We start from the raw sequence: 13,389 nt of genomic DNA on the forward strand, positions 1-13,389 counted from the left end.
TTAAGTATTAACATCAAAATGTTAATTTAGTATTCTTTTACATCGTACTCTTATTCTAGTACTCTCAATAATCTTATTCTTAATATTATTTTGGAATCCAACGTTTATGATTATATTATTACCTATGATTATTTACCAGATATTATTACCTATGATTAATTTTTTACTTAATTTGTCTTTTTTAATGAGATCATAATTTATATTATAAAAAAATTACACTAAGATATAGTACACGAGAATTACAGTTATAAAAGAGAGTACTAAAAATAATAAAAATTAAACATTTATCTTGACAGTGATGAAAATAAATCTAAAAGTTTTTTATGATATTTTTATATAGATATTTTTAGTACTCTTTTTTAGTACGCTAAATTTTACTATTATTATTCCAAACAAAAAAATAATAGGTAAAAATGTATATAAACAAAAAAAAATAAGAATTTTATAAAGAATAATAATATCTATGAGAGAGCACTGGAGAAAAAATATTATTAAAAAAAGCAACAAAATTAATCATATGAATAATGAAGGACAAAATTGAAAAATAGATAATAAATTTCAATCTAACGTAAAAATATAAACGCAAAAGCTATAATTTTTAGCTTTAGCTAAAGCAGAATCACGTCTACATTCAGAAGAAGAAAAAATAGCTAAACCAAAAAATAAAGCCTTCAAAAAAATTAAACTTACATTTAATGCTTCAAACGCTAAACTAAACACACCTTTAGGTTCAAATAAATTTATAGATCGATTTAACTCACTTTCAGGCTTTCAGTCCTAAAATCAGGTTAATATTAAAGTTTTTAATAGCGTAAGATCAACTGTTATATTTAACAACGTAAGCAAGCACTTTTTTGGCCTTTTCATTTTAGACATGAAGACAAGCCTTTTATTCAACAAAACCATGTACTAGATCATTTAATTTGAGCTAGTCTATTAATCATCTTAAATAAATATTTGGTTTTGAATTTTACATTACGTATGTAGTCATTTATTAGCCAATAACAAATATTTATTATTTTCTATAAATACATATGTAAAGATTCATTAATAAAAGAGAAAAATATATAACTCTCCTCAATTTCTCCTTATAAAGTATATATAAATTTAGTCTTATAATTTTTTTAAGGAAAAGTATATTTAAAAAATTAATTTTTAATTAGTTTATATTAACTATTTTTTGTTGAAATTATAAAAATTCTAATTTTTTTAGAGAATTTATAATCTAAAAATTATAATTTAAGGTTAAAAATTTATATATAATGTCTAAAATTTAAGATAAACAAAATAATTTTTAAAAAAATAATTGCTAATGTATGGTGGCAAAAAAAACAATATTTTAAATGAATTTTTTTATAAAAAAAATTAAGATTGAAAGACAGAGATTGACAAAGATTAAATTAATTCTCTCTATTGTGTTTAGAATAAAATTTAAAATAAATGTTATTTGGATTACACTATTCAAAATCACTTCTAGATAAAAAATTACTAAAATAGACATCGACTTAAATAATTTTGTAATATTATTCTATCATTTTAATTTAGATATTTGAATAGATCTTATTAATTAATTATATAATAGAATTAATATTTATTTATTAAAATAAAAATAACATATCAAAATTAGTAAAATATATTTTTAATTAAAATTAAACAATATAAATTCTATATATATATATATATATATTTTCTTAAATTTTAAGTATTAACATCAAAATGTTAATTTAGTATTCTTTTACATCGTACTCTTATTCTAATACTCTCAATAATCTTATTCTTAATATTATTTTGGAATCCAACGTTTATGATTATATTATTACCTATGATTAATTTTTTATTTAATTTGTCTTTTTTATTGAGATCATAATTTATATTAGAGAAAATTCCACTCCCCTCCTCTACGAGATGCTAAAATGACACTCTCCTCCCCTCTATTTTATAAATGTACATTATTCTCCCTTCTAACTTTTAGAAAACCTCCTCTTTAATCCATTTTAAATTTTTTGTGTTAACTAATGTTAATTTTATCCATTTTTTAAGAAAAATAAATTATTTTTGAAAAAATACCTATTAATAAAAAATTTATTTTTTATCATTAAATTTTACTTACCAAAATACCCTTTAATAAATTATTCTTTTATTGATTAAATTGTATTTTTACCAAAATATTTTAAAAAATTAATAATTAAATTATTTTTTTCTAAGATACCTAGTCTTTAATAATTTTTTAATTATTAAATTGTGATTTTACTAAAATTTTTGTGAATAATTATTTTTATATTTACTATTAATTTTTTGATATCAATATATATTATTTTAACATTAAATAAAAAAATCTTACCACTGTTAATATGTATAACAATTAATATATATTGATATTGAAAAATAATCTTATTAAAATTTTTTATTTAATGTGAAAATAATATATATAGATATCAAAAAATTAATAGTAAAATATAAAAAAATTTTAACAAAAATTTTGGTAAAATTATAATTTAATAATTAAAAATTATTGAAGGGTATTTTAGAAAAAAATAATATAATTATTAATTTTTTTAAAATATAATTTAATTAATAAAAGAATAATTTATTAAAAGATATTTTAGTAAGCAAAATTTAATAATAAAAAATAAAATTTTTGTTAATGAGTATTTTTTTAAAAATATTTTTTTTTCTTTATAAAATGGATAAAGTTAGCATTAGTTAATACAAAAAGTTTTAAATGGATTAAAGAGGAGGTTTTTTAAAAGTTAGAAGGGAGGAGAATGTACATTTATAAAATAGAGGGGAGGAGAGTGTCATTTTAATATCTCGCAGGGGAGGGGAGTGGAATTTTCTCTTTATATTATAAAAAATTACAGTAAAATATAGTACACGACTATGAAGTACGGACACTTCGCTGAGTTGCCCTGTCTGTGTGTCGGACACATTTCGAATACGACACTCACCGACACTCGTTCGACACACCTGTCTGCTGTGTCCAATCGTGTCTTAATAAAAAATAAAAAGTTCTTCGGACACGTCTGGACACACCTAAATACCATCAGGTGTCAGCGTGTCTAGTCTTATTCTTAACATATATTCTTAAAATAAATTGAGATATAGTATATATCATTATTTATTAAAACAAAAATTATTTTAAATACTTGATATAATTAAAATAAGACATTAAAAATAATTAAAATATTTAATTTATATTTTAATATCAATAAAATATCAAAATATAATTACATTAATCTAAAAAATACTTTATATTTTATATATATGTGTGTCCCCGTGTCATATAAGATTTTAAAATTTGTGTGTCGGCGTGTCCCGTGTCGTGTCGTGTCAGGGTCCGTGCATCATAGGTACATAGGGATGGCAACGGGTCCCCATGGGGCGGGGACATGCCCTCCGTCCCCCACCCCCAATATCTGTCCCCGTCCCTGCCCCGTCCCCATGACGGGTAACGAGGACCCCGTATCCGCCGGGGACCTGAATCTCCGCGGATTTTTGTAAAAATTAGTAAAAATTGAGAAAAATAGAAAAAATTAGAGAAAATCAAAGATAATCTTCAATTATCATTACAAACATAATATCCATAGTCTTTAAAGACTTAAATAGCAATAACAACAAACATAAACATCCAAACATATCCATAAACAATCAAATATTACATAAACAACCAACCATATTCATAAACAACAAAATAAAGTTCATGACATCATAAAAACATAATTCCACCATCTCAATCTTCCTTTCATCCCATAATGGTAGTGATGGTAGATTCCGACTTACTTGAATCCTACATTGACAAGAAAATAATTTAAAGTTAAAATCATATAATAACTCAATAAATCAGTAATATAAAAACATAGTGTGTTATATGTAATTTAATAGTTTACTTATGTCAACATCTCCTTCAATGTTATGAATTGTGTAGCACTCAAATCCTATGTTAGTTGTAGTGCCAAGTTCATTCCAAAGCCAATCTTGATTACACATTAGAGCCTCTAATGTGTCCGGACGCAACCTACTACGATGTGGCGTAACAAATCGACCACCCATACTAAATGAAGATTCAGAGGCAACGGTAGAGATAGGAATCGCCAAAAAATCTCTAGCAATAGCTTGCAAAGTAGGAAAATTCGCTCCATTTGACTTCCACCAATTTAAGATATCAAAATCATGTTCAGTTTGTGGTACCGGTCTCTCTTCAAGATAATAATTCAACTCACTCTTTAATTCAATAAATGTGGATTCCTCACTTACATGTGCAGCAAAATCAGCTTGCCAATCCTCATGACTGAACTTCCTCCCCTTTAAACTTGAAGGAATTGATGGTGGTGGCGGCATATCTAATTGAGCAGCTTGGTCTCTCTCTCTTCCTTTTGTTGCATATTCTAAAACTAAATCTTGCACTACCCTTTTCACTTGACCAATTACAACACATGCCTCTGTCTCACCATATATTTTACGAAAAAAGAAATTTAATAAATACATCTTGTACCTAGGATCCAAAAGAGTCCCAATAGCCATAACTGTATTAATCACACCCCAATACTTTTCAAATTTAGTTATCATACTAGTAGCCATCATTTCAATTATCTCATTTCCACAATTTTTCCACTCCATCAAAGCCAACTTAATCACATAAACCTTAGAAAAATAAAGATTTGATGTAGGATAAGTTGTTCCAGAAAATAATTCAGTCACATAAAAAAACACCCTCAATCTTTGAAAAATTTCATCTGCCATATCCCAATCCTTTTCACTAGGCAAAGATTTATATTGACTCTCACGCAATGACAATCTTTCAAATACATCTCTATACATAATTGCAACTTCAAGCATCAAAAATGTTGAATTCCACCTAGTTTTACAATCAAGACAAAGATTTTTTGTGTAGGGTATTTTAAGTTGCACACATGTTTTCTTAAATTTTTCTTCTCTTTTAGGTGTTGCGAGAAGACATATCTTTTTTTTTTTTTTACCAAAGATATGAGACTCGAACCCGCAACCTCTTAATTGAGTATGGGAAGACTATGCCATTTGAGCTATTACTCATTGGCCGAGAAGACATATCTTATATACATTTAATCTATACTTTTAATATTATATATATACATATGAAATAGTAAATATAATTATATATATTAATTATCTTAATTATTTAAAATTTTATATTTTTATATATAATTTGGTAAATGCTATCATACCCTCTCTAAAATAACATGTAAGTTATCATTTCTGATGTGTCACATTTTAATTGGGTGTTTATTTTAACTTGAGTTACCTTCTCTACTCTTTCGTCGTCGTTGCACCTCCCAAGCATCACCGTTTCATTGGTGTTTCGTTTTCTCTTCCCAAATCATTCTTCTAGAAAAGGTACTCTAACTCTCTCTAATTGTGTTTACTCCTCCCTACTCCTTCGTCGTCGTCATTATGCCTCCCAAGCATCACCGTCTCATTGGGGGTCTTATTTTCTCTTCCCAAATCATTCTTCCAGAAAAGGTATCCCAACTCTCTCTAATTGCGTTTACTCCTCCCCATTGTACTTCTTCATCGTCGTCGTTACGCCTCCCAAGCATCACCGTCTCATTGGGTGTCTTGTTTTCTCTTCCGAAATCATTCTTCTAGAAAAGGTACTCCAACTCTCTCTAATTGCGTTTACTCCTTCCCACTCCTTTGTCGTCGTCGTTGTGCCTCCTAAATATCACCGTCTTATACTCTTATTGGGTGTTCCATTTTCTTCTTCAATCAGGCCGTCACCGTCTTCCAAGATATTATTAACTCTCATGAGATTAAAGTAACTCAAGTTAAAATAAACACCCAATTAAAATATGTCACATCAAAGAGGGTAATTTACATGTTATTTTAGAGAGGGTAGGATAGTATTCACCATATAATTTTAATATAGGACATAAATACAAAATTTATAATTTATTAATAGACAAACAATATATAATATTGATTCTTTTAAATATATATGTTATAATTTATTGATATAGAATTATAAATTATGTTCTATTATTTGAGTCAGCTCGTGAATTTTCGGTGGGTCGAACTTGAGATTAAAAAATATGCTCAATTGTTAATGAATCGAATCGTGAGTCAAGCTCAATTTTCTTGAGCCAAACTTAAACTTGGGTTATCTCAACTCACTTCCAACCCACGATTGTTTTAATAGATATAATAAAACTAATTTCTCTAAAAAGAATCAATAATAAATTACATCAAGAATTAGAGTATGTTTAGATTTTGATTTGAATATATTTAATTAAAATAATATTATATGACTAAAAAATTTATAATTTTTAATTAATATTTAGTTAATTTTATATCTTAAATATTAAATTATAAATATTAAATCATAAATTCTAATAATATATAAATAAAGTATTGCCAAAAATATTAACTAATATTAATAAAATACATTGGTCTCTAACTTTTCTCATTTAATTAAATATGAATTCAAATATACAATAAGCTTTAATTTTGTTTATTTTCATTATCCAGCTGGCTATTGGCTAATAATCAAAATCCTTTTTTTATTTAAATTAAAAGATTATCGACTTATCATGGATTGGATTGTAAAAGTTTGGGAAGTATTCCTTAATAAAAACGCTAATTTGAGTCATCTTTAGTTGACTCCTTTAATAATTTTGAGATATATTCTAAATTTCTAATTCTAATGATAGGTAACCATTGTTTATATTTTACTCCTATCCCATCAAAAAAAATATTTTATAACGTAACATAGTTGTGAGAATCAAACCGGTAATCGAACCAGTTAAATTACTAAATTATTAATTTATTGGTTCAATTGGTAGGTTATTAATCAAATCGGTTAATTCGGTATAATTAAATAATTATATAAATTTTAATTTTTTTTTAATTATAAGTACTTTTATTTTATTTTTATATAAATAATTATCATTTTTAAATTTTAATATTTTATTAATTAGTTTATATTTATTGTATTATTATATTATTATAGGTGAAAACTCACATACAGTTGTTTTCATATGAAGTTGATATTTAAGAATAGTTAGGTGATTTGACAAGTTTGATTAAATATCATCTAACGATTTTCAACTATCAACTTCATATAAAGACAACTGCATGTGAGTTTTTACCTATTATTATATACTATAAATATTTACTAAAAAAATAATATTAATAGATATCATATAATTATAAAAAAAAATAAAGTGTGATTAATAAATTTTTTTTGGTTTATTTTTTTAATTTATATATATTTAATAAAATTTATATTTAAATAAAATATAATTAATTTAAAAATACGTGACTTTAAAATTAAAATAAATTGAATATAAATAAAATAAAAAATTGCTATATGTATTATAATTTGTATATATATATATTGATAAGAAGTATTGCCAGCTTGGTGGTAAGATTGTCCTTATTGCAACCTTGGGTTGAAACCCATGTCATGCATTTGAAAAAATTTTTAAAAATAACAAGTCTTGACACTTGGCAGTGCTGGAGCATATCAAACAGTATTAGATCCGATTGAACTATTTTTTGTTTGAACCGATCGATCCGGTCCGATTTTAATAACTATATTTTATAAAGTTAATTAAATTATTATTTGTTAAACAAATTTTATAATAACACAAACGATTGAATTTATGTTTTTTAATGTTTTATAATAAGCTTTATTAGCCTATTATTAGAGTAAAATTTTTCTTAATAATTTTTATAATCATATTTACATATATATCAAAAATCAATTATTATATTAATTATAAACATAAAATATATGTTAAAATACACAATACATATTAAAAATATGTAATATATATGATTTTTTTTTTTAAAGATATGTATTGCATTGCTTTGTAAAAAAAAATTACGTTGTCCATTATAGAGATAAAGACAAAAGAAAAAAGAGATCTCCCACTTTGATAAACACTAAATACTAACAAAAGAAAAACTAACACTAGAGATTGGGGATTCATAAGAAATAATGCTCTATAACTTTAGTCATTTCTTGTTATTTCTATAATTACTGTGCGGCCAGCTTCTCACCTTCAAAGACCTCCAAAATTTTTGCCTTTCACAATGTCCAAAACAAAGATGCAAGGAGGCCCATAGAAGGTTGTCCTCTTCTAATACCTTTACTTGCCATTTGCCACCAGACTACAAACTCTATAAACCCCAAAAAATTAGTCAATAAATTAATTTTTTAATAAAAAAATTAGAAATGTTAATTTTATAGTAAAATAAGATAGAGCTAATTAAAACAAGAATTTTGACACTAATTTCAAAGAATTTAACCCAAAATTGGGCCAAACAGGCCAAACCGATCAAACCGGATCCAAAATGGGCCCAAGGCCCAAACAATTCATAAAAACCAAATGAGCTCAGCTCATTCCTCATTCATCAAGTGCCCCACGCTGAGGAACACAAAGAGAGGTGAGGAAGGGTTTCAAAACCCTTGGATTCAATTCAATCCACCATAACTTTTTGCTCCGAGCTCTGATCGCCGCATCGTTTGCGGTCACGTGACCACCGCGTCGAGCTCTACGATTCCATCAGAATAATTTCATATGTAAGTCACTCTATCACTGTCATCCTTTCCTTTCCCCTTTTTTTCGAAATTATGTAAGTGGTGTTGAATTTTTGTCACTTTGATGTATTAGGATCGAATTGGCTTGAGAAAAATATTCACTCTTGCTTGTATGACGCTTGGATAAGGTGAGGATTCGAGAACCCTAGTTAATTTCTTGAATTTGGCTATTGGGTATTGAATTAGTGTATGGATATGTGAACAATGTGAACTTAGGTGTTTATGCACATATTGGAACTTGATTTTGGACATTTGAGGCTTGGCGGACGATTGGTGTCAATGCTTTGGTAATTTTTGGACTTGTGGAGTTGTGTGATTTTGGTGATTTGCCTTAGATAATACGTGAAAATCGGCCAAGGTATGGTTTAGGTTTCGCCTATTTAATATATAATATTCTGTGAAAACTTAGGCTAGATGACCATAGGTTAGGAATTGAATTGTGTTGTTGTTGAATGGTTATAGTGAATGGTATCAATTATGTTGCTATTGGTTTTGAGGGTGAAATTGATGTCTTCGTTGATGAATTATGAGAGTTGCGTGTGATGATATTGAATTATAATTATTGGTGATTAATGAGATTGAGTTATTTAATTAAGAATTCGTTAGAAGTGGTAGATTGATGAATTGCGGCTTGAATAAGAAAGTTGAGAATACTTGGTATGGAATTGGTAAGTTTTGGATTGAGTATGTATTGATGAGTAATGGTTTGATAACATGAATGTATATGTTTAGGAAGGGTGAATTATGATTTTGTTGATGTATTTAAGAGATTGATGCATGACATTGTTGATTTGAGATATGGTAAGATATGGTGGTTGTTGTGGTGTTGGTTGTATGCCTAAGAATGATAGTATTGAGTTTGTTGTGGTAAAAATGGAGGTTTGAGGTTTTGAATAAGAACTTGATTTTTAAGCGAACTTCGTCGAGCCATAACTCGGCTTTCGGACCCCCAAATGATTTCAAATTTATTTTATATAAAAATTGGGTCCTGTGAAGTTTACGTCGTTCGAAGAACGAAGGAAAAATGATTTAAAATGAAAAAGTTATGTGCGTCGGAAGTTTAGTGTTTAAATTAGCAAATCTGCAGGATTCAGACTTGGTGAAATTTTTTGGAAAAATGTACGCCCATGCGTACGCGTGGCTCAGGCGTACGCGAGAAATGAGACTTTCGCCTATGCATAACCCTCATTCGCGGAAGGTGGCTACTACCTAGCCCTAATGCGTACGCGTAATCAGAGAATGCGTGCACGTCTTGGGCTAAACGCATACCCACGCGTACGCGTGGCCCTGTTTTCTGCAAAAAACTAGATTTTGAATTTTTAAACTGAATTTCAAATTTCTAAACCTCCGTTTTCGTTCTTTTAGCCATAAACTATAATAGTCGGTCTAGTAATGAGCTGAAGCTAGGAAAAGGTGACAACTTGAGAGTGAAGTAATAATCTTAAATGATGAATTAGGTACAAATTGCAATGATATGAGGTGTATGTATGAGATCAGGCTAAACTATGGCTATAAAGAATGAATGTAAGGAAATAATGATGATAAATGATGAGATTTGGGATGACTGTATGTGGCTGGCATGATCGAGATGTGTATGTGGCCGAAATGGTCGAGATGGCAAGGTCTGGGTGTGATCCTGCTTGCGTATTAATTTGAAAATGTGTTCGGATGGCAAGTTGAGGATGGAAGTTCCTTCTCTTGTCGTGATGTAGATGTGGAGAAGGTGGAAAGGCACTCTCCTTCGTATTGTTTCTCCCACATTCTTATCTAGTTGCAAGGTGGAAATGCACACTCCTTCGATGTGGAAAGGCACTCTCCTTCGTGAAACCTCCAGGAGAAGGTGGAAAGGCACTCTCCTTCGTTTATGATCCTCCTGGAGATGCGCAACCTAGAGACCAATGTCTGGGTTAGCTACCAGATGTGTCGGGTTCTGGCAAAGTAACCGACACGTGAGCTCGCGGCCAGTAGGATAGACATTCATCATATGCATTTTGTTTGTTTGTTTGCTATGCCTTATTTGGGATTGTCTAACTAAATATATTATGATAATTGTGATAATTGCTACTTGCACTACTTGTCTCCTACCTGTGCTTACAATTGCCTGTTTGTCTATATTTGTAAACCCACTGGAGATGGAGGAACGGAGGAAAGGTGGTCAGGTTGGGTGTTAAGATAAAGTTTAAGTTGAGTTTAGAATTCCCAAGACACCTACCCCTTTTATGGTTTCTGTTTAGTAATTTTAAGTTTTATAATCTGAGTGTCAGTATTCTAGGATTGCCTCTGGTATTCCGAGGACCTTATATATTATGTACGTGGCACCTTTACCATGCTGAGAACCTCCGGTTCTTACCCCATACTATGTTGTTGTTTTCAGATGCAGGTCGAGAGACTCCCCACTAGGCATTTGGGCTTTTGAAGCGGAGTAGTCCCTGTGTTTTATTTTGATGTATAGTTTTGAATATATATGTACTTAGTTCCTCTCCAAGAAACTTGTTTAGTTTGTCCCTTTTAAAGGTTTGAGGAGAGTTAAGGTTTTATCTCTGTATTTTGGGTATTTTGGGACATGTATATATGTATGTATGTATTCTCTGGCCAGCCTTAGGTCCGCAGGCTGAGCTAGTAGCTTGTTATATCATTCTCTTGACTCTCTATTCCTGTTTCCTATTTAGTTATGCTTTTAAGCTTTAGCTTTCTTCTCACGCAAGTAACCCTTATTTTTTAGTGTTGCGTTTTTAATTTTGCGATTTTGCTTTACCTATTCTTCAAGGCTCCTAGAATACTACATTCTTTCAATTATTAGCGTATTATATTTTATTTTAGAGGTCGTAATACCACACCACCTCTGTTTTACGACTTAAGCATAAATCCCTATGTGGTAGGGTGTTACAAACTCCATGGTTCATTTTGCACTATAGCATTTACAAAAAGAGAGGAATACCAAATCTCAGAGCAGGATCGCATTGCACCAAGGCATGAAGAATTTTTTCGTTGTAATTTTTTCATCTTGGACACATTGCTGAAGTATCTGAGAATCTTTGGTTGATCAAATTGAGTACAGGTAATTTTTCATGGGTTGTTCTTCACGGAAATTTTTTTACTTTGAATGGTAATTTTAATCCCCAAATTGGTTTCTAAAGTGTTGAATTCGTCGTCACCATTGGAAGGTGCTCAACTGGCACATGAAAAAAATCATAAGCCACCCAATACCCCGAGGCCACATCGTAATGCTTCCTCTTGTTCCGGGCCATTCAAGCTTGTCCTCACTACCGTTGTTCAGTGGCAAGGAGAGAATTTGCAAACTGAGCTCAAGAGAAAAAATTGTTTCAACTAGCTCTTTATTTCATCTTCCATCCACTGTAAGTAAATCATGTACTCAATTGATGTCTGTACTGGATTGTTGTTGTTACTGAGTCTAAAAGAGTAAGGTGGAGGTAACCATGGATCCTTCTAGATACAAATATTTGTGTCAGATCCTATACTCCATCTCAAACCCTTTTCAACCACTTTCCTTCCATCTAGTAGACTTTGCCAACCCCAGGAAGGTTGGTTTCCTTTATTTGCCAAAATAGGGTTGGTGTATCTATAGTATTTTTCTTTGAACATATGCACATGTAGCGAATTAGGCATACTAGTAATTCACCAAAATTGTTTACCCAACAAGGCTAGATTCTGGACTCTGAGATCCTTGAATCCCAATCCACCTTTTTTTTTTGGTCTGGTCATACAATCCCAACTAATCCAAGCCATCTTTCTCTCCATTTCTTTTTTACCCCACCAAAACTATCTTAGAATCCTGTGTATTTCTTTCACCAAAAAATCTAAAAACTTGAAACATGAAAGCGTATATATTGGAATAGCTTCTTCGACAACTCTGATTAAAACATGTTTGCCACCTGCTGATAACAGATTCCTCTTCTAAGCCTGAACTCTTTTCTGAACTTTATCCTTTATTGCACTAAATGTAACCCTTTTAGATCTCTGAATAATGGATGAAAGGCCTAGATATTTATCTTGGGCTCCCACATGCTCTATGTTAAGTAACTCTGCTAGCTATTGTCTTCTGACAAGTGGGGTGTTTTGACTGAAAAAAATTGCTGATTTGTGAAGGTTAACTTTCTACCTGCTAAATATCTCAAATTCATTGAGTAGAGATAGGATATTGTTTCATGATTCCTCGTTAGCCTTCCTAAATAAGATAGAGTCATCAGTAAAGAGAAGATGATTGACTGTTGGAGACCTTTTGTGAATCTAAATCCTATGAATAGACCTGTTTTGCTCTGCCTTGTGTAACAGATAAGACAATCCTTTCGCACAGAATAAAAATAGATAAGGTGACAAGGGATCTCCTTGTCGGATATCCCTCGTTGGCTTAAAAAAACCTTAAGGTTGACCTTCCACAAGAATAGAGTAAGAAACAGTAGTGACTAGTTCTCTGATCCAAGAAATCCATTTGGTTCCAAAATCCATTCTCTCCATAATGAACTATAAAAAACTCCACTCAACTCTATCATATGTTTTACTCATATTCAATTTAATAGCCATTTTACATTCCAATCCGCGCATCTTAGTTTTGAAGTAGTGCATACATTCATGAGCTATTAGAATATTGTCAGAAATTAATCTACCATTTTAAAATGCACTATGATTTGGACTTATTAAATTATTCATAAACTCCTGAAGTCTATGTACCAGAATTTTGTAAATTATTTTATAAAAGACTGAGGATAAGCTAATAGGTCTGACCTGTGACATGTCTTTAGCATTCAGAATCTTAGGGATCAAGCAAATCTGTATATGGTTAAACACCTTGA

At 29.8% G+C, this 13,389-nt stretch overlaps 1 protein-coding gene across 1 annotated transcript; it reads right to left on the reverse strand.

Moving 5' to 3' along the window:
* Window positions 1-3,776: 3,776 nt before the first annotated feature.
* On the reverse strand, window positions 3,777-4,521 carry LOC140179083 (zinc finger BED domain-containing protein RICESLEEPER 2-like). The gene is made up of 2 exons (XM_072217690.1): window positions 3,888-4,521; window positions 3,777-3,787 (listed from the first exon to the last, which is right to left on the reverse strand). The coding sequence occupies exons 1-2, from the start codon at window positions 4,519-4,521 to the stop codon at window positions 3,777-3,779; spliced, it is 645 nt and encodes a 214-aa protein (XP_072073791.1).
* Between the last annotated feature and the right edge of the window lie 8,868 nt (window positions 4,522-13,389).

Source organism: Arachis hypogaea, chromosome 15, assembly GCF_003086295.3.
Source record: "Arachis hypogaea cultivar Tifrunner chromosome 15, arahy.Tifrunner.gnm2.J5K5, whole genome shotgun sequence".
Classification (NCBI taxonomy): domain Eukaryota; kingdom Viridiplantae; phylum Streptophyta; class Magnoliopsida; order Fabales; family Fabaceae; genus Arachis; species Arachis hypogaea.

What these genes read in the sequence shown, in the direction of transcription:
- LOC140179083 (XM_072217690.1), bottom strand. Translation starts at nt 4,521, where the DNA reads ATGGCTATTGGGACTCTTTTGGATCCTAGGTACAAGATGTATTTATTA.